This window comes from Suricata suricatta, chromosome 11, assembly GCF_006229205.1.
Source record: "Suricata suricatta isolate VVHF042 chromosome 11, meerkat_22Aug2017_6uvM2_HiC, whole genome shotgun sequence".
Taxonomy (NCBI): Eukaryota; Metazoa; Chordata; class Mammalia; order Carnivora; family Herpestidae; genus Suricata; species Suricata suricatta.
Window position 1 is genome coordinate 84,872,010 of NC_043710.1, and position 22,240 is coordinate 84,894,249.

At 40.8% G+C, this 22,240-nt stretch overlaps 1 protein-coding gene across 1 annotated transcript in view; it reads right to left on the minus strand.

Moving 5' to 3' along the window:
- BARX2 (BARX homeobox 2) overlaps positions 1-22,232 on the minus strand; it is a 74,416-nt gene extending 52,184 nt beyond the window's left edge. Inside the window, exon 1 of the mRNA XM_029957259.1 lies at positions 21,991-22,232. Within this exon, the coding sequence (XP_029813119.1) occupies positions 21,991-22,177 (187 nt within the window). The 5' untranslated portion in view covers positions 22,178-22,232. The remainder of the gene's footprint in view (positions 1-21,990) is intronic.
- Positions 22,233-22,240: the final 8 nt, after the last annotated feature.

Sequence of the window (22,240 nt, forward strand, 5' to 3'; positions counted from 1 at the left end):
CCTGTTGCAACTAGGATTCTAACACTTTGCAGTGAACCATGAATGGTTAAGCTCACAATTAAATTTAGTTCGGCAAACATTTATTGAACACCTGCTTGGAGCAGGCAAATGTGTATGTACATATTACAGTTTGCATTTTCCAAAGTTTCCTATTTGATATTTTAAGAACTTCCAAGTACCCCACCAATAAGCATGATTCTGTGTTCAAAAGAAAAGTTTGAAAGAAGTGAAACAACTTGCTCTAGGAGCTCATTACACACTCACAAGTAAACTCAGTACATCAAATGAGCCTCCATTCTGGCAAAACAAAGCCCAAATTTCATCAAGAGACATGGATACTATACTGACCCTACACAAAAAGGGGGGACTTAGGGGGCGCTTGGGTGGCTCCGTCAGTTAAGCGTCTGACTTTGACTCAAGTCATGATCTCACGTTCATGGATTTGAGCCCCCTGCTGAGCTCGACACTGGCAGTTTGGAGCCTGCTTTGGATTCTCTCACTCTCTTCCTCTCTCTCTCTGCCCCCACCCACTTGTGCACACACACATGCGCACACTCTCTCCCTCTGTCTCTCCCTCCTCTCTCTCAAAAATAAATAAATAAACTATAAAAAAAGTAAGGGAGGGGTTTTTGAAGAAACAGTGGTCATGACTCAACAACACACAATTTACCCTTATTCTGCATCGTCCTTCTACTACGCAAGTATTATGTTGAGTTTGTGTGGATCTATTCTTAAGACACAACTTCCAAAGATGCCTTTCAGACAGTAGTATCTTTAATATTCCACTAATATATTATACAACTACGTTTACAACACTGTATAAAGACTGGTGGTGAAAATAATTACCTTGAAGGTCACAAGATCTTCAACCATCAAAATCATGTTCATTCCTATTTGCCATAGCATTTAGGAAAAGGAACTCATTTTAGAAATGCGTTAGAATTCCTCTGAGTCTGCCTCTTTATCCTGGAGGCCTCAGCCTAGAAGCTGCCTTCCCTGGGCCTTCTCTAATTGCTGCCCCAAGTTCTTGTCTGGGTCAAGTACCCCTCAGCACACCTACCTACCCCCATCATGGAATCTGCCACGTGGTACTGTACTGGTGACTCGTATTTACTCCTGTGCGTTTCCCACAAGAATGAGGGCAGAAACCTGGATCTTCTGTCACGTTCCTACCTCCCTCCAGTCCTGGCACAACACCTGGGGAACAGATGCTTGGTGGGCTTTTTTTTTTTTTACTAAAGAACTCTAGTTGAAATAGTAAGGGCCGTTATCTTTTCTTTGTTTTAATCAGAAAGGTTAATGTGGATTACTCCACCATATAAAAGTTTTATTCACTAAGGCTTTTTTTTTAGAATGCCAGTATAATTAATGTACAGTGTTATATTCGTTTCAGGGGTATAATATAGTGATTCAACAATTCTGTACATTACTCAGTGCTCATCATGATACATGTGCCCTTAATCTCCATCACCTACTTCACCCATCCTCCCCTCCACCTGCCCTGAGTCTGTGTTTTGTGTTTGTCTCTTTTATTTGTTCATTTGTTTTGTTTCTTAAATTCCACATATGAGTGAAATATTATAGTTTTTTCTTTCTCTGGCTGACTTATTTCACTTGGCATTATACCCTCTAGCTCCATCCATGTTTTTGCAAATGGCAAGACTTCACTCTTTTTTATGGCTGAGTAATATTCCATTTTACACACACACACACACACACACACACACACACACACACACCCCACATCTACTTTATCCATTGATCTATTGATAGACACTTGGACTGCTCCCATAATTTGGCTATTGTAAATAATGTTGCAATATTGTAAATAATGTTGCATGTATTATTCTGAATTAGTATTTTTTTATATTCTTTGGGTAAATACCCAGTAGTGGAATTACTGGATGATAGGGTAGCTCTTTTCTTAATTTTTTGAGGCGCCTCCATATTGTTTTCCAGTGGCCACACCAGTTTGCATCCCACCAACAGTGTATGATGGTTCCTTTTCTTCCACATCCTTGCCAACACTTGCTACTTCTTGTGTTTTTGATTTAGGCATTCTGACAGGTGTGAGGTGATATCTTATGTTAACTCACTTAAGTTTTTAATGCAGACATTTTAAGTTTTGATAAACTTGTTCAGAATCTGATTTGCATAAAATCTAAAATAAATCATAGCAGTCTGTACAATTTCCTGTGCACAAAGAAAAGAAAGCAAGTTCATTAATAATTTTATCTCCAAAAAGGTCACACTCAGAAGTGATGCTATGAACATTTTAGGGCATCTTCCAATAACTGCCATCATTGGCCAGATTCTTTCATGCCAAGATGTTTCATACCAGTTTTATACAGTAGGTGACTTAGTTCTTTCAGTTTCTTAGTGCTTTTCAACCTCTTAAAAGTCTAAAAGGTTCTACAATTATTCTGATCATCAACTTTACAGGACACTAGGGTGGCAGGAATTGTATCTCTCAATTACATGAACTTTTCAACTAAGGAAAATAGGAACGGATGCTGCGTGCCAATGGAGGGTAAAGCTCCCCCAGCTATGCTGGAGCCATGCTGGTGATCCCACCAGGCTCTCTTCCGGGGCATCACAGGGCTAAAGGTTCATAGCCTCTGCTCTCATGTGGCATACTCATTGTCTACAACTGCAAGTTCCAATCCCATGTCCTGTGGCACGCGGTGTCCTCATCAAATTCCAGCATATTCTATTACTCCAATTCCCGTTTCATGTTTAAGCTGTTGTGAGGAGTTGCTATGCACTGTTTAACAGCTGCCATTTAGCCCCCGTCTCCCCCACCCCAGTAAGTTACACTTTAGTCTCGTAGATTAACTTGAAATAAACCATCATCCCTCCTGGGGAAGTACAATCAATATGAACTTACAGCAGCAGACACTCATTTAATGACAGGCCTTAAATTTAAGGATTCTCACACTAGAGCAGACAATTCCAGATAATAAAGTCTATTAGCCAAGAGTGACAAGCTGCATATATCACAAATTCCAAGACCAAAAAAAAAATGGGTCCAAGGAGGAGCAGCCACACCTGAAAACTGCAGGTGTAAGAGCATGATGGTTCCTAGATCGGACAAAGATCAACCGTAAGGAGACACCAGGGAGAAGCTGAGCAAGAGAAAAACTGCACTGCCTACAGTAAGATAAGTGCCGGAAGGTAACACCAGGCAGAGAGAAATCGCAGCCCGTTTAGCAAGTCTTAGCAAGGTGCAAAACCGTACTGTTTTCAGTACCTACTAAGTGCCAAATTATGCTAGGTGCCAGGCACAGGAAAATGAATAAGGCATAATGCTTGCCTCATGGAAGCTCATGGGCCCACAGGACAGACAGTCAGACAAACAAAAAGTTTCAGTGCCATATAGTAGCTGAGCCACGTGCTGTGAAGGGCAGGAGAAGGCGCCAGCTGGTGTGCAACAGTGCCGGGCATGCCATGCATCTCGCAATTACTGCTCCCCTTGACTTTCTGCAAATGCCTTCTCTGGTTTTCTGATGCAGAAAACATAAGGAAACATGGAGAATAGATCTATTTTTAAATATTTATTTCAGAGGTAAATTCCTGTGTCCATGTAAGATTCAGGAGACTTGGCTCAGTCAATCTCTACAGCAAACCCAGCAGCACTGGTACATCTGATTATACCTGCTTACTGATATATCTGTTTTCCCACTCAAGGAGGGAGAAGCCGAGAAACACACAGTCGCCAACTCCATCTGCACTGTGTGTCTCCAAGTCCTACTGTGCTCCTGTTCCGTTCTTAAAATGGATTTTAAGCTTTCAGAGATTGTCCTTAAGGAGAACAAAGTAAAAACCCACCCCCTGCCCCGCTGGCAAATGCAGAGCTCCCCAGCTCAAGAAGATTAGAGGAGCAAATTTCTTCCACACTGAACCATGGCTATTTCAGGATGGGGGCAGAGGGAGAGGGCTGGACAGGGCACTGGAGGGGTGTGACAGGAGGGCCCAGGGAGATTCCAAGAACATTAAAAGCCTCACACCCAACTCTAAATGCATGGAACTCATTGCCCCTTAACCCCCCTCTAATCCAAATGACCTCATTAAGTTCTCTCTTGCAAAGCTGCCGTTTCCTTAAGAGGGAAAGCCCCAGGACAGTTTGTGGACAAGCTGAAGAGATGCCTGTGCCAATATTTGTTGACACTACAGCAGGATTCTTCAAGCTTAGTACTTGTCTTCCAACACCGATGGCGGCCCCTGAGTTGCAAGACAATGGAAATATTGTCAGTGACAGAAACCAGGCTCCGGGAAGTAAATAAAATCTAAGGTCAGCACAGTTGACAGGGTGGGGAAAAGCAACTTTAGAAATCAAACCTTAAACTGTCATGATAGGTTTGATTAATGATTTCATTTAAATGATCCTAAATAATTTAAGATGCATTGAAGCAAAAAACAGGACTGTGAAAAGCCGCTGATAGCTCCTAATTTACAAAGGAAACTGGAGGTTCCTGTAGTTCTTTGAGAGAAGCTGTATTTAAAAAGCATGGCAGGCCTCTCTGTGATCTTGGTTAAGTAACTTAATTATTCTGGTCTTTGGGTCTCTTTCCAGACAAAAACACAGGAGCAGCATGTAGATTTGTACCTGCTTTAAACCTCTGTGCCTTTGTACAACTCTATAGGTTATTTCAGAAAGCTTTTAAGGACTATCTTTTTAGGCTGAAAAAAATGTCAAAATTAAACATTTCTTTTCTAGTCTATAAGTAAACAGGAGTGGGGCAAAGACCCACATTAGCTATATAATGCAGTTGTTCTGGGTGACAAAAAGCTTATGTAATGTTTCATTTAGAGAGCAAAGTATTCCACCTTCTAGTTAAGGTTATTTTGTGTTTTCAACCTTGTTTATCTTATTAAAAAATATATTTTTTTAAAACTGCCTGGGTAGCTTAGTCAGTTGAGCCTCCGACTTCGGCTCAGGTCATGATCTCACAGTTCATGAGCTGGAGCCCCGCGTGGGGCTCTGTGCTGACAGCTCAGAACCTAGAGCTGCTTTGGATTCGGTGTCTCCCTCTCTCTCTGCCCCTCTCCCTCTAGTGCTCTCTCTCTCTCTCTCTCTCTCTCTCTCTCTCTCTCTCTCAAAAATAAACATTAAAAAAGTTTAATTACAAAATAGTAAATATATAAAAATAAATTCTTCAGGAGTCTAAGCTCCAAATTCAGCAACAGAGTTCCCTATGTGTGACAAAGTTGAGGCTTCCCTTCTACTCCTCTACCCATGTATTTTGAATAGGGCTTTCCCACCCCCAATTTCTATCTTACTATTGTAGAAATCAAAAACTATCTCCTAATATTATTAATCTCTATACCGCCTAAAATGTGATTTCCTCTCCTCTGCCATATTCTCCAACCAAGAAGAGGTCTATTTCTCTGTTTCCTCATTTTTAAGTGCAAAACCTAATGGTATTAAATAGGTGCTTGCTGTTATATTTAATTTTGTGTTTATATTTATTTTGTTTATCATTGTTATTACTGTTCTTTTTATCAAGTCATTCTGTTTTGAGTTAAAAAATCAGAGGTAGCATGTGCAACACATGCTTCCCTGTGAGGTCAAACTGTGCCTAGAGACATCAGTGATTTTTTTCTCTGGAGTTAACCTACCTTCCAGTGTACACATCCCTCTCCAATTCCATTTTAGTGGTAAGGGCAAAGTCTGAAGGATTCGTAGCCCAGTAAATGGAGAAATGCAATGGGTCGGAAGTTATCATGAGTCAGATTTATTTCCTACCTCCCACTTCCCATTGGGCTCCATTAGCTCAACGGCTGCCTCAGACACTAGAAGCCTCAACCTAACCCAAGTGCCTAAAACAAAATAAGAGTGCATTGAGGCACCAAGAGAATCATACTTTGTCCTTCCTGAAAGGCCTGTGGCCCTCTGACCCTGAATAGCTGAAAATTCCAAAGGCATATATAGAAAGGCGTGCATTTCCAAGGCAGAACGTGTGACCACAATCAAGGGCTTGATCCAGCCATGCAAACCCTCCCAGGCAGGCTGTGGTCATGTAAGTGCAGACTTGTATTATTACTGCTATTATTTCCAGGGACAGACAAAAAGATAAAGTCACGTAAAAAGTATATAAAATTTTACCCAGGGGCTCCTGGCTGGCTCCATTGGAAAAGCATTCTACTCTTTTTTTTTTTTTTAATTTATTTGTTTATTTTGAGAGGGAGAGAAAGTAGGTATGAGCATGTGAGTAGGGGAGGGGAAAAGAGAGAGGGAGAGAGAGAATCCCAAGCAGGCTCTGCACTGTGAGCACGGAGGCCAATGAGGAGCTCAAACTCACAAACTGAGATCATGACCTGAACTGAAACCAAGAGTTGGCCACTTAACAGACTGAGCTACTCAGGTGCCCTAAGCATGCAACTCTTGATCTTGGATTTCTTCAAGTCCCATGTTGGGTGTAGAGATTACTTCAAAATAAAATCTTTTAAAAAAATAAAGAAAATAAAGAAAACATCACCCAAACCTCAAACTGAAAAATGTCAGTAATTGAGATACTCCCAGTAACTAAGAAGTTTTCATCCTCAGATTTCCTCTGGGAAAACCCATTGAGGGTTAGGACAGCAAAGAAAAGTCCCTAGAGTTCAACTGAATCCTGACTGCTTTATTGTACATATTGTTAACCCCGCTTGGTGCAGAAAAATCTTGCATTATTTCTAGAAAGGTTCAGAAACTCAACCTTAGTTCCAAGAGCGTTGTCTCAATTTAAGAGAGTCCCTGCAAAATTCCCCACTAAACTCCCACTTCCAAGGGCATTCACACATCACAGGATGACAACAGAACCCTGGTCTGTGATGAATCAAAGGAGGTATTTTGTGGCCTGGAATAACTAAGATGATATCATATGTTGTGGATCAGTAATAACCTTATTACACAACTGAGGAACTCTACTTCCAATAGTCTAGTTCAAAGGTCTGCCAACTTTTCCTGTAAACAGTTTTGTGTTTTATGGGCCATACTGTCTCTGCTGAAATTGCTCCCCTCTCCTGTTGAAGTATGAAAGCCCCGGAACACAACATGGAAACAAGTTGGTGTGGCTTTGCTCCAATCAAACTATATGGATACTGGTATCAGGACTTCATGTAATTTTCACATCATAAAATATTCTTCTTCTTTTGATTTCTCTTCTTTCATTTACAACTGTAAAAACCATACTGAGCTCATAGCTGTAGGAAAACAGGTGGCAGGCCACACTTGGCTCGCTACTGGTCTAGCTGTCTAGAAAAACACAGTAATAATGTATGTTACTACCCTGAGACTGCATGGCTAATCTTGTGTGTGAAGTCCGTACATGTTCATCACACACAAATTTATCTTTGCAAAGTACTAAATTAATACTCCTTAATCAATCACTCTTCCCCCAACACATGGGGGAGTAGGTCTGCTTTATCAAGAGCAGAAATTGCTTTATCAACAGCAGAAACTGAGGCAGTGAAGGGCCCAAGAAAGGTTTTCTGACAGGATTTCTACTTTAAACTCTGCTCCCATATGGCCTCCTTGCATCAAGTATACATGATTTGCTGCCTGGTATTGCATGTGTACTGTATTATCATGTAATAATGATCTTTTTGTGACCCAGGATGATGAAATCATTTAATACATCATTAATATAGATAATAATTAGGCAACATGAGTGGCTGGGCGGGCCACTGCACAATCAGAAGTCATCAACTGCTGTCGGTGATGAGGAACGCCTCTGGTAATAAGCACATACTCACAGTGCAATTTCCAAAATGAAATATTCCATTCTCATTTTTAAATATGTTTTCCTCCTGGGGACAATACATGCTGAACAGGTGTTTAAGGACCCACACTTCAGGCTTCAGTAGTATAACCGGTTTCCTGACCCCTGACTCTTCCTTTCTCCATTCGCCACATTCCTTCTCACCCCCCACCCATTTCTGCCTATGCTCCTCCTACTGTAATATACATGCATACACACTGCTTTTCTGAATTCATAGCTTTAACAGAATATTCTCAACAAGCTGCCAAAAATATGTATCTCCAACTCTTATTTCAACAAGGATTCTGAGAAATTTAGGGAACCAGGGTGAGTCCTCTTTACGCCAGTCAGTGCCTCTCCATGGTGGCCACGATGACACACTGACTCATCCTATTCCACCTGCTTCCACCCGGCCCCCAACCCACCACTGAAACTGAATGACATCATTAGACATTGCTTGTAGGAGTCATCATTATAAATGGTTGGAGAGAGGTACCAGCCTGTTTACTGGGACTTCCTTCACACCATGGAAGGAGAGAACTCCTCATCAAGAGAATTTTCCTCACACCCTGGAAGGGATTCACCAATTAAAGTATTTCATTAATAGTTACTTGATCTCCTAAGATACCAGTGACTAGATGAGAAACACAATTCCAGGAGAAATCCATGTAAAACCCTTGTCTACACAGCCCTTTCCACACAACAGTCACCATCACCACTTAGAATGCAATCTTCAACTAGCCTCTCTACCGATTTAAAAGCTGTAAAACAGGGACCTTTTTTGGAAATCTCTGTGAATCATAGATCAATATACTAGGATGACAACTATCTCCCAACCTACCTTCTTCCACATCACCTCAAAAAAAAAAAAAAAAAAAAAAAAAAAGATCACAACTGGGTTATTTTTCTCTCTCAGTACTCTGAAATAAGAGAAGAATATTCATTTTCTCTTGTATAAGAAAAGACTGTCCCTAACTGTACTCTTCAAAGAAGAAAAGCATTTAAATTTGTTGAGAAATTCTGCCACTTTTCTAAAACAGTTCTTGAGACACAGCTGTATGATGAAACATTTCCTATGGGTAATTAATCCTGAGCAACGCTTGTAAAAAATGAGGTAACAAAGCAGAGTTTGTGCCGATGTTGTGTTGACCTGTTTGTGCCACTCATATACGCATTTACAAAATTCTGAATTTACATTATAAAACATAAAGGTGAGGGAATCAAAAATTCCTATTCATAAAGACCTGAACTTGGCTTCCAGACCACCCAGGTTGCAAGAGGCCTCAAAAGGTCGTTAGTGAAATGACATAATTCACAAGAATGCCCTGGAGTGAAGTGGTTTTTTTAAGGATATTTAATTTTTTGTGAGTTTAATTCATCAAGAATAGTGATCTTTCTCTAAAGGACTGTGCTTCAGACAACCAGGACATGATTATGATTATGATTATGATTATGATTATAAGATTATTATTCTTAATCGAAGCTATCAATTACTGAGGACTTACCCTCCAGGAACTATGCTAAAAGCTTAAAAGCATTATCTCATTTAACCTACATGACTAACCCTATTAGGTAGGTAATATTATCTTCCCATTATAGATGAAGAAACTGAGTGTCAGAGAGTTTAAATAACTTGCCTAAGGTCAAACTGACAATAAAATGCAAACGAACTCAGTATCATCTGATTCAAAATCCATCCACAAGGATCATTCCACTAAACAGCTTCCTATATTTGAGTTGTGAGGTACAAATTACATCAATCTCACCTTTAAGCTGGTATCTACACTACAGTGGTTCCCAAACTTGACTTTGCATTAAAGTCATTATGATCTCTTTTTGAAAACAGATTCCTAGAACCCAAGCCAGCCCAACTAGATATAATATGAAAAAAAATTAGTTTCTTAATCTTTTTAAGTGATGCCAAACCAATGGCCAGATTTTGTTTCCCACTAAACATAATAGTGAATACTTCACAAAAAATATTCCAAATCTTAACTCACAAGGCAATTGACTGGCATTTAGTGACAAGGCATTCTTGGTTCAAAAGAATGAATGAATGAATGAATGAATGAATGAATGAATGAATGAATTGGAATTCCACCCTTGACTCCCACATAAAAGCTTTATCCAGAGAATCAAAGCTCACGGAAGCACCTTAAGGAAAGAAGCCTTGGGAATGTCACATGGATCAGACACTAGTATCCAGGGGCAAGGAGATGTGTTCAGAATCACAGCCAGAGGGCAGTAGGTCCACAATCTCACTTCAAGGACCTTACAGCTCCTTAGAATTTGTCTAGAATCATTCAGAGACCCAAATAATCACAGGAAGGAAAGACTGACTGGCATACACTAAATGATTGGAAATATGTATAAAAGAGTTACTAGGTTCAAAGTAAACTCCTTCACATTTATCAGACCTTGCTTATATAATAAAGTATGGACCCTCCCTGGACTCCATGGAAAGGGACAGGTGGGACTTTTATTTAAAAATTTTTTAATGTTTTTTATTTATTTTTGAGAGACAGAGAGAGAGAGTGTGTGAGCAGGGGAGGGTCACAGAGAGAGGGAGACACAGAATCCGAAGCAGGCTCCACGCTCTGAGCTAGCTGTCAGCAGAGCCCGATGTGGGGCTCGAACCCACGAACTGTGAGATCATGACCTGAGCTGAAGCCTGACACTTAACCAACTGAGCCACCCAGGCGCCCCCAGATGTGACTTCTAATTTATGCACTTTGATATGATTATATATAGTACAGAGCTTTGTACTGAAAGAAACAGACCTGAGTTCCAATCTCAACTCTGATGTGACCTTGTTGCTATTTCTTGTATCCCAAGTTTTACCTTTCTCACTGGAAAAGCAGTGATCACAACAACTAGAGCAGAGAGGGTCTCCCTTTAACGTAAATGCCTTACTGCAGGCAAGCACCTCGTGTCTGCCATGCAGTTACCATTTATAATTATTGCTATTTCAATTCTGCAGTTACCTGAAAAGTGAAACACTCTGCTTATGCAGCTAATTGTTCTAACTGCCAAGGCTCAATGTCCCAGTTTAAAAAAACAAAACCAGAGCTCCCACAGAACGTTCCTTCATGCTGTTCTCTAAACTGAGGATTGAAAACATGCTTCTAGGATATGCAGCTGTCTAACGTGCTAAGAGCAATAATGAGTTGCCATGATGTCCAGGGATAACACAATTAACAACGTCTTTCAAAACAATGTCCTCTGGGGCGATTTACCAATTATTTCAGTAAAATGTTCAGTCATGAGAAGAAAAGGAAGCTGGACTGGAACTGGAAGGACTCCTACCCCTCTCCCTCAGTGACACTCGCTGAAATGTGTCCGTAAATACTCTAAATCCTCGTCTTGTCTTTTCCCAAGGAGTTCCAAACAGACGATCCAAGGTGGACCTGTCGAATTTGTTGCCAGTCAACAGCCTTCCACAGGCTGCAAGAACAGGTCCTTCTGCATTCTACCCTACTTGGAGTGACACACAGCAGCTCTCTGGAACTCTTTCTTGATACTGTTTTCTCCGTTCACTGACTCCAGCCCAGCTAGTCCATTTTATGAGGAAGAAGATTTCACTGTAAAGATCCAGAAGGTTGACTAAGACACGGTAAAAATTTCAGCCCGTCTAATTTACTCTGTCCACTGAATGTGGCGACATGGGTTAAGATAAATGGCAGGACCTGCTCCTGCAACTCGTGAAAGTCTGTTCACTGGCAACAAATCTGACAGATCTACCATCCCTTCAGTCATGTCCAATTTGGCCACAGGCCTCTAGACGTGGTCATTAATTCCTGCTGACCGTGGCTGCACAGCCAGGCACAGAAGAAAGCCTAGTGGCACTGTCCGCAGATGGCCCGGGTGGGATATGGGCCCTACCATACTTAGATTTCTGTTTCTCTGCATGTACAGTTACTTTTGGACAGTAAGGGCTTTGGAATGCACCTGAAAATCACTGTATAGCTTGTGACTCCCTGCAAAAATTAGTTACTAATAGTCTACTGTTAACCAGAAGCTTTACCATAATCTAAGAAGTTAACACGTATTTTGCATGTTATATGTGCGATGTACTGTCTTCCTACAATCAAGCAAGCTGAGGGAAAGAAAATGTTACTAAGAAGATCATAAGGAAGAAAAAATACATCTACAGGGCTGTACTGTATTTATATTTTTAAAAATCCATGTGTAAGAGGACCCATGCAGATCAAACCCGTGTTGTTCGAGAGTCAGCTATTTTAGGCAGAGAGGGGTGGTCTAGAAAGGGGAAACCCGTTGGCCAACTTTCATTTTGCCTGCACTCCCTTCACAGAGAGATAAGGCCCCAGAAAGGCCCCACATGTTTGTCAAATATCTTAAAAGCAAAATTTCTAAATTGGAAATATTTTGCAAAGAAAAGAAAAAAGGTCTTGGATGTTAAGACAGGCTGAGCAAAGCATCTGCCACCACAGTTGTCACTGTAGAATAATATGGTCTAGGTTAACTGCTCCAAACCACAGGATGGCCATTTATTATTCCTAACACACAGCTCTCTGCGTGGTATCTACGGTAACAGTTCTCATACCTTCTTCACAAGGCTTGAGACCATATATCAAAGTTTTAAAATCAAATCATGGTTCCAGGACACTTGGGTGATTCAGTTGGTTGGGCATCCGGCTCTTGATTTCAGCTCAGGTCATGATCTCATTGTTCGTGGTTTCAAGCCTTGCATGGGGTTCTGTGCTGACAGTGAGGGGCCTGCTTAAGATTCTCTCTCCCCCTCTCTATCTGCCATTCCCCCATCCTCACCTGTGCTCTCTCTCTGTCCAAATAAATAAATAAACTTAAAAAAAATAAAAATAAAACATCAAATCAAATCATGGTTCCAAAATATAAGGAGAACTCAGCCATCATTTATATGCCAATACCAACATTACTCTTCCCTCTAATAAGCTACATTTTAATTTAGATTGTTTGGTATTCACAGCTGTCCCTAGACAATTTTTTAAACTGAAATTGTCATTAGCAATGGACAAACCTTGCTCAAAAGCCAAGGGTGGTATATCATACCAGCAAATACACACAAATGCAAGATGCAATAAAAGACAACTTACTATAATTTTAAACATTATTAAGAAGAGAAAAAAACCCTAATGATTCCTGCTTGCATAATTATGGATGTATATTTAAAACAAACAAACACTTCTTGGAGCAATCCCCTTCTAATCTGAGTGCCCAGCTCAGAGAACATTTACTCATATGCCAAAGTATGACTTGGGGGAACAGCAGCTATGCTATCCTGGTGATAAATAGTAGCCCCATCCAGCCAGGGGAGGTAAGTGAGATCCAAAAGCCAATTACAGAAGCTACGGTGGTTGTTTTAGTGAGAGTTGTACACATGTATCTAATTATAAAGTGTTCTTATTTCCCCACCATGAGACTCTGTACAACAAGGTCTGCATTTAAAAGCTTCTGTTTCAGGGCAGAAAAGCTATTAAGAAAGCCATCAAAAGTTCCACAAGATTAAGGGTTTCATGGACATCTAGGGTCTCCCACACTATCATTTTTCAATGTTTATATAATGAAAAATTTCAAACATACAGAAAAGGATAATGTAACTAACATCTGTATACTCGCGACTCGGCTTTGTTAAATCTCAATGCTTGGCCATATTTATATTAGGCCTTTTCTTTTCCTTGATAAAGTATTACATAGGCTGATAAAAACCTGTGGGTCACCTTCCTAATCCCATACCTTTGTCTCCATCAATAATATATATTAGGCTGCATATTTTCAAGCAGCATATAAATGGTATCAAACTGTAAGTATCACTCTACAAATTGTTTCTTTCTCAACACTGTATTTCTAAAACTTATCCATATTCATACAAGTAGGTCCAGCCCATTCATTTTCATTATATAGAACTTCACCACTTGAATGGAGCACATGTAATGTTACGCTTTTTCCTTCTGAAAGGCGGTTTTAGATTTGTCACTATCAACAACACAGAAATGACCACTTTTAAACAGGTGTCCCTCTGCACACATACAGGGCATCAACCCAGAGGGGGAGCGGCTGGGCTGGAAGGTATGTGTGTATCTGCAGCTTTATGGGTGTTGCTACACCAATCTCAGAGGGAATCATACCAAAAAACATTCCCAGAACACCCGTGTATGAGAATGTCTATCGCTCTGCATCACTGTCATCAATCAACAGAGTCAGATTATTTGATTTCCACCTATCTGATGGGTGTGAAATGGTATCTCATTTTAATGTGTGTTTTCCTGATTACCGGGGAGGCAGAACATCCTTTCATTTTTACCATCTGGATACTCATTTCTGTGAACGGCAAATTTTTCTACCTGCCCTTTTTTTCATTGCTTTGTAAGAAAGAGATCTTTCTGTGTCCTGTGACTTTGGGAAAATTACTCAGCTTCCCATTGGTAAAGCGGTGATAATAACACCTGCGTCTTCAGGAAAATCTGAAGCTGATCATAAAGCACTCGGTCCCCTGCTTATTACACATTAGGCACTCAAAAATAAATAGTCACTCTTTCCATTATTGTTATGAATGTGAATAAGAAGGTTCAGGCTATTTCTAGCTTTTATCCCGTTTGTAGCTGCCTTTGGGATAAATAACACAGGATTCAGGAAGAGGAGTCTCATGGTGCCAAAGCTATTTCCCCACCACAGAAGAGGTAAAACCAGGACTCTGTTCTTTGTAAGCTACCCTGAGGAAAGTGTACAAAGTTGATTCCTCTAGATATTGCTTAAACTAAACATCCACCTTGCACTTCCTTTGGTCTATAAATGGCTGTGCTCCTATCTGTGAAATGACCATAATCCTGAATTTCAACAAAGGTTATGTTATAGAGTGAAAAGAGCTCTGAGAAGAGGAAAGAGGGTGGTGGAGGCTGGCAGGTTCATTAGTATTAGGAACTCGCTGAGTATTCCTGGGGTGGAAATACAGCCACCACTTCATGAGACTACACCAAGCCCAAGACCATTCCATTTTCCCCCGTTATAAGCGATCCTTGAATAAGAAAAGCCAAAGGACAATCATCATATTACTTATCACGCCTAAAGGTGTTTTTTAAATCATGACACTGACATCACTGAGGCGGCAGGCAATCCTTTTCGACGCACACTGTGAAAATGTTTACCTGTCCCCAATATCCAGAAGAACATGCTGCAAAGGACATAATGGTAAGCTAGAAGGATGCAGTAAAAAAGGAATCACATAAAGTCGTCTGCTTGGACTCTTAACATATTTAGTTTCATGGTGAGATCCTCCCAGATCGGCTTCTATTCAGTCGTATCTTGACCTTTCCTTGGAGAAAGGCCATGTTCATTTTCATGAACTCTGCCAGTAGAATCAGAAAGCATATATAGCTGTCCTCTAGGCCTATCAAGTAGTCCTGACATCAGCTTCAGTTGGTGGCTGGCAGGGTCCCTTTTCAGATGTACTTGAACATCATCTAACATTCAAAATTATCTCCCTCCGTATTCAGTTTCAACTGGCACTGAAGAAACCAGAGACTTTCCTTTGCAACTAAAGCAAGAGGCCCTATACCCGCCTCATCTCCTCCAGAGTAGTCATGTGTAAGAGTCAACTCTAGCCCAAACATAATTAGACCATCTTCTGATACCTATCTAGGAGCACTGCTTTCTTCCTTAAACGCATGCCAAGTTTCCACTTTCGAGAAGTTAAATTGCCATATAAAAATGCCCCGGTGATGATGAGTAATTAGATACTGTAATGGAAAATTAACTGTGTTTTTATTTAGAGCATTAATTTTAACAAGACTTTTTTTTTTCTGTTATTAAGCTGCAATAAAAATAAAGTAAATCCTGAGAGTTTGCAAAAGTTTTCTGGCTAAAAACAAACAAACAAAAATTTCTCATTCTGGAACTGGTTTTTTTTTTGTTAGTATCACCAAGTTTATACAAGGTTCTGAGCTGAACCCTATTATTAATACATTCTGATGCCAATTTTAATCCTGTCCTCTGTGCTGTAGAGAAGAAATAACCACTCCAGTCTCCCAGGCAGCTAACGCAGAGACAGGCACTGGAGAGGCAGCCGAGAGGGGCTTGTCACATGTGTCACGGCAGGGAGAGCCTTCACCCGAATAGCCACAGTCCCTCTCTTTTCCTCTCTTTGTCATGCTACTTCCGAAGGGAGTGGGCCACTTGCTGGCGTGGTTCCTGAGGGGGGCACCCGTGGGCTCTGGGCAGCCCTCAGTGAAGAGGCTGATCTAGCTATGAAGGTGGGGTTCATCTCTGGTGCTACACTGAAGGCACCAGCTCCATGAGCTGCGGAGTGAACCAGCAGTCCCCAAAGACCGATCAAAGGAGGCTTAAATCTGTATATGTCCACCCAATCCCTGCAGCCCTCTCTGTTCCAGCCCTCTGGTCCCACATTCCACTGAAGAGTTCATCAGCAGGTTCAGCCACAGGCCCCAAGTTAACTTCGATCTGGAGCTGGACTCGGGCCGCCGGATGGCGGCAGGGCAGGCTCTGGGACACCCACTAAAGTTCACGGGCTTAGTACAGAGGAGGGAGCCTCGGATCGCGTGGCCTACCTAAGCTTTTCATCTCTGTTCCTCTCGGATCGCAAAACAACACGCAAATGACACCTAAAAATGCTTCTGGCTTAACATTTTTTTCAGTCTCCCTACAGGGAATGCCGAATGCCAGGCAGGGCCCAGGTTCTGAGTGGCTCATTTTAAGGGGCCCAGCATGTATCAAAGCAAAATCGACGTTAGCCATGTACTATCTGTGCACCGACAAGGGTCTCAGAAGCCCCCTGAGTTCTGTCCTGGCGGGGCGGGGGGAGGGTAGCAGTGTGTGTTGAAGGACACGGGGCTTCGTGCAAGGCTGAATGGAGAAGCGTCAGGAATTTTAGGGAAACCTGCTTTTTTCCCCCTACTCCTTCCTTTTATTTTATTTTTTCCATTTTAATCTCTCCTTACAGTTTAAATAACCTCACTGCTTTCCTATAGATTCCTGGGATAATCTATTCAAGCTAACAGTCTTTTCACCTAGATTCCCGAGGTGGGTTAAATAAAACCAGCAACTTTATGCTGTCTGCCCTTGTATCCAAATGCAGTCTGAATCAAGAGGTACAACCAACAAGAACTTGAGCAGACTGGCTTCATTAAAGAGTTACCGTTTAAACCATTTCATTTTGGTTGTATTTAATGGGGTTAATATGACAGTTTGGCTGGTGATAAACACCCTTTAGGTGGAGTTCAAAGAGAAAATTCCTCATGGAAAGCAAATTATTAAATTGTCACAATGTTCCCCTTTCCCAATTCCAAACTGCCCATCATATGTTCTAGAGAAGAACAAAGAAGGGCGTGACAGCTGGTCTACAGGTAGTTTAGAGGAATTTTTAAAGTATCCCCACAGTGAATCAAGATTTAGAATATACTTAAACATAATGGACTCAGATAACTGTGCCATCACTAAGCAAGTATAAATGTCTGTTAAATGAAATTATCGAATTAAATGATACAAAGCACTGTGGACATTTGGAGAGGCATTTTAACATGTGAACTAAACATTCTCCCATGGGTTATTAGGAAAATCAGAACTGGAGAAGAAACTGCTAATGAACTCTATCCATTCATTCAAACAGACTCCCTGTGCCTCCCTATTTAACAAAGGAGTTATAAAATTTAAGGAGTAAATGAGACTCCAGAAGAGCTCAGCTCCAAATATATTCTGACCCTGGATGAGTCCTATATCCTGTGCACCCCTTGTTTTATTTATCCTTAGAATGGGAACAGGACAAGCAGTTATGAGTAATTGCTAATAAAAGTCTATTTGCCTCTGGCAGAAATAACAAATGCTTGTTGATAATGATCATTCTCCCGAACCCAGTTTACATTTTTCCATTAACATGTCAATCCCTAATGCTCAGGTTCCCAAGATCCTATGGGTTTTGGTCTTAGACTAACAAACCAAGCTGAGATTTAGGGAATCATGGGAGCCAATTCCATGAAGCAATAGTTGGCTGCCTAACTCCCAAAGAAGTCATTACACATGTCCCCACCTCATTTGATTTTTCACTGGGATGACACCCAATCTTTGTGATAAAAATGAACCCAAGGACACCAACCCAAAAGAATTTGTTTCTCTTGGACCTATCAAAGGATAAAATGTTCTCAATGCCATCTCTTAAGATAAACACCCTTCCCCAAATGCCCCTTTTAATTAGCTGTTTGACTGTCCCTTGGGTGTGACTGCACGGATTTATCCCGGGTGTGTAACCAAGCTGGAAAAGTCTTCCTGATTTCTGAGTCCCTTAACGAGAGGGACAGCAGTGCCCAGCGCGGACTAAGCACTGAGGTGACCCCAGCACTTCACACACACAAAAAAACTATATTCTAATTTGGGAGATTAGGTTATATTCTAACTGTGACCTCTGCGATCCCTTCCAGCTCTGTAACCTCAACAGTCAGCTCTACAAGACTGGTCACTGAAGGTCAGTGGAAAATCCAACAGAACCATTCCATGGAGAAAGAGAAAGGAGTTAGCCTGTAGGTTTCGATGGATTATTTAAAAGCCTTATGCTGGTCACAGGCTGTAAAATGTCCAAATATCTACATTTACCTTCCCCCCAATACGTGCATGTGCAAATCTAAGGCAATTCTAGGCTGTAAGTATGAATAATTATAATAAAACTCTAAGTGGCGCAGTAGGTTGGTTTCTCCATATCCCCATGAAAAACCTTAGGATACGTTGTTGTATCTTTGTTTTTGTGAAGCAGGCTATTCATCTTTTCCAAACAATCCTCAAATTTAGAAACCGCCTGTTTCTAAAGGTCAAACTGAAAGAGCAAGCCTTCAAAAACGACTCTGCCAGTTTCTCTGCAATGGACTCCAGCCTGAGGAGCCAGATTTCTTCAAGTTACTCTTCCACCAAGAAATGCTAATCACAACCAGAAAAAATGTACTCGAGAATTAAATAGTATTTATGACATCCTCCACTGTGCCTCATTTTTGGCTTTTAATCTGTCAGTGTTCTAACATGTATGAGAGATTGTTAATTGATTTTCAAATGGCAATGTATTCCCATTCTAATTGGGAATTGCTGTTACCAGATTTAAAAAAAAAAAACATGTTACACACTAAATAAATTCTAAATATATTTCACCCCTCATCCATGGTCTGAATAACAAACTTCTTTTTTTTCAAACGGAGGCTCTCTTTGGACTTAGCTGATTTTGTTTTTTAATTTTATTTTAAATTTAATGACAAATGTTCCTTTAGCTTGGCCTCAAAGGATAGGATTCCCTTTCTCACTGCCTATTATGTGATATAGAACATCTCTTGGGAAACCTAAAATAAATTTAGAGACAGCCTCCTAAGCCTAAAATTGTTGGATTTGTAATAAGAAAGGGCCTGTTAAAACAAACAATTTTTTGGGAGGTGAGTATTCCATCAAGGTTAGAGTGTCTAATAATAAATTACTGTCAGGTGATGATCTGCCTGATGAAAAATGTTTCCATTTCTCAGTTTACTTGTTCTTCTGCCTGAGGAGATTTAGGATCATAAATTGGCATTTGGATTACTAAATCTAAACAACAAAGACTACTTAATTATACAGAAGCTTTTTAAATGCTGTAGATTTTTTTCCACCCCAATTTTATATACTTATTCTGCAGGATGGTAACACTTTTAAATCTTACTTCATTATTTTACTAGGCAAGGTTCACTCCTCTTAGTTATTTAATCTTAAGAACAGCAAACCAAAGGATGAGAAAGTTGAGTAATTTTAATTCCAATTTGTGTGCCTTTCATTTGATTTGAACTTTTTATACATCAGTTCTACCAAAAGTGCTAAATAATTATCTCTACCCAGCAAATACATATTTATATATATATATATATAATTGCACTATGAATGCCAGCAACTCATTACCAGTTTTTTATTTAATAAAAAAAAGATTAAGTTTATCCAGTCGAAGATTTTTGATCTTGAACATAACTGTTAAAAACAACAAAAATGCTTTGGAAGTGTGGTATTTGCAAAACCCTTGAGAAGTCACTAAAGGGATTCCCATGATCTAATACATGTAAGGCTTTAACTGTAATTGTAAACCCACTAAAGGCTTATGATCTGAAAGTATGGACTGTTGTAGCCAGTTTTTATGGGTTTAATTCCACTGGCAAATCCCAGTTTCTATATTTTAAATCTCAACAAGAGCAAATCACAACATTTTCAAATGAAGTCTAAAGAAAGTAAACACTGAAATGATAGGGCAAGAAAACCATTACCAACAACCACCCTTCCATACAAACTATCAATGAACTTCAAAAGCACAAGACTAAGCAAACCTTTCAGCTCGTGATATATGTACAATTCACCCTTAACAGTCTCAAAACTACATATGAATCATCTTATTTTCTTCTGACTATTCCCCATACAGGGGTTTAGTGAAATACAGAACTTACTCAGCCCCTATTAGTGACTGAATCACTGTTTTCTGAGACTATTTATTATCCTTTTTTAAGCGTGTTTTTACTATGATCCAATTTTGTGACTACTAAAAGCCAGGAAAACTGCCACCAGGACAATGCACGGCACAAAGTCACTAAAAATTGTGCCGGCCCTGTGCCATATCTAGGTGTTCAGATTCGTTCTGTTTTGTCCCAGGGTCCTGCAAGAAGGCAATGTCTTCGCAGGGTGCATTGAAATTTGTGGTTAAATCTTTTTTTTCCTCAAAGGGGTTTGAGTTACTATAGCACATGATTATTTATGCTCAAACAAGATTCTTCCTACCTCCCCTACCCAATATATATGTAGACTATTCATTTGAGGGTTTATATTCAGCAGACACATAAATGTAAAAATATAAACATCAAGGTTATCTACCTTGTTTCTAAAATTCCTTATTTGTTTCTTGTCTCATATACTTTTTGATTCTTAAGATTCAGGACTGCAAGTCTTGTGATAGGCTATCAGGCCTAATTCAACCTTACAGATGAACTTTATTTTATGAAGGTACAACTCAATATAGTATTCATTTTAGAATTAAATGCATGTAAGAACAATCTGCTGTATGTATGTCCTAAAGGGACAATCCACTAAACCAAAAGAAAGTATAGGATTCCAAGCATTGTGTACTAGAAGCTTCTGGCCTCAAAGTTAAAAAAAAAAAAAGTCTTAAAAACCCTGCTAGCAAAAAAAATTAATAAATAAGGAAATAAAAACACTGCTAGCTCTCTTTGCTTTACTTTTTCAATATAAGTAAAACAATTATTTATTTCATGGCACCCATGCCACAAACCTAACCTCAAAGTTCCTTTTCGTTGGGAAATACTCAATTTTTACCTTTAGTTGAAACCACAGTCGATAACTTATTTTTTTATAAAAATTGCTTCAACTTTCCTTTTCCTTTTTTTTTTTTTTTCCTATGCCTGCATTTCGATAATCTAAACCCTTATAATGCCAGGGGGCACTTTCAAACTTGGAGCTTCTCTTAAGGCACTCAAGCCTTTGGATTTACTTTCCGCACAAACCGACGACTTTTCCAATGTATTTATTAAATGTTCTTTATCTTTTCTATTGTCCTGAGTTAGCTCTTGTGGATAGAGGAAACGAGACGTGAAGAATGGGGGTTTTTTTGTTGTTATGCCTGTTGTTTTCGTAGTCACCTAAAACAAAAAGGGGTGACCTCCTCAGCTTGCATGCACCACTATGCGACATATTCCAGAAGTACCGCCCCAGTGGGAGATCCTTTTAAGTGAAGTTCAAGGATTTCAAGATTTCATGGAGAACCTCAGGATACTGATTTACGTGTAAAATTCGCAGGGGAAACAAGAAGAGGTTGGACAAGTTAACTCGAGGGGAGCAGCACACCACGTCCTGAAACAATGACTTAGGAGCTGAACCAGGTCCAGTGTTTGAACTTTCTGACCGAAAACCACAGCGGCACTAGGAAGGGGGAAGCTTTTCTCCCGAGAGCAGGATCGCCCGCGCCGCACAAGCTGCCGCTCCTAGAGGCCCGCTACCTCAACTCCACTTCCAAGATCGCGATCGACACCTTGCCCGACCCTTCCCAGGTCGCGGACGCCTTTGCGAAGCCCGCGGCTGCCGAGTCTAGCACGCCCACCCCCGTACCGCGCACTGAAGAATTCCCGCGACTCTTCCTCTAGACCTCCTAGGAGGTCGGAGGCGGGAAAGCTCTCGACACCCGCGCAAAAGCTACCGCACCCCACTAACCACCCCCCAGCCCCCTCTCCGCAGCGGCGAGTCTTACCGGTACAGGAATGCAGGGGCTTGGGTCGCACGACCAGCGACGGGCACACGGAGTAGAGAGAAAGTTTCTCAAAGTAGTCGCAGGTCTCCTTGGAAAGGATCTCGTCGATCATGAAAGTCTTGTAGCGCCGCCTGGCTGCTTTGAGTTGACCGGGCGAGCTCAGCCGCAGCTCCGCGTGGCAGTGCATGGTGAGCCGGGGTGGAGCGCCGGCCGGCCGGGGCCACGGGGGGCTGGCGCGCCGGCGGGGACC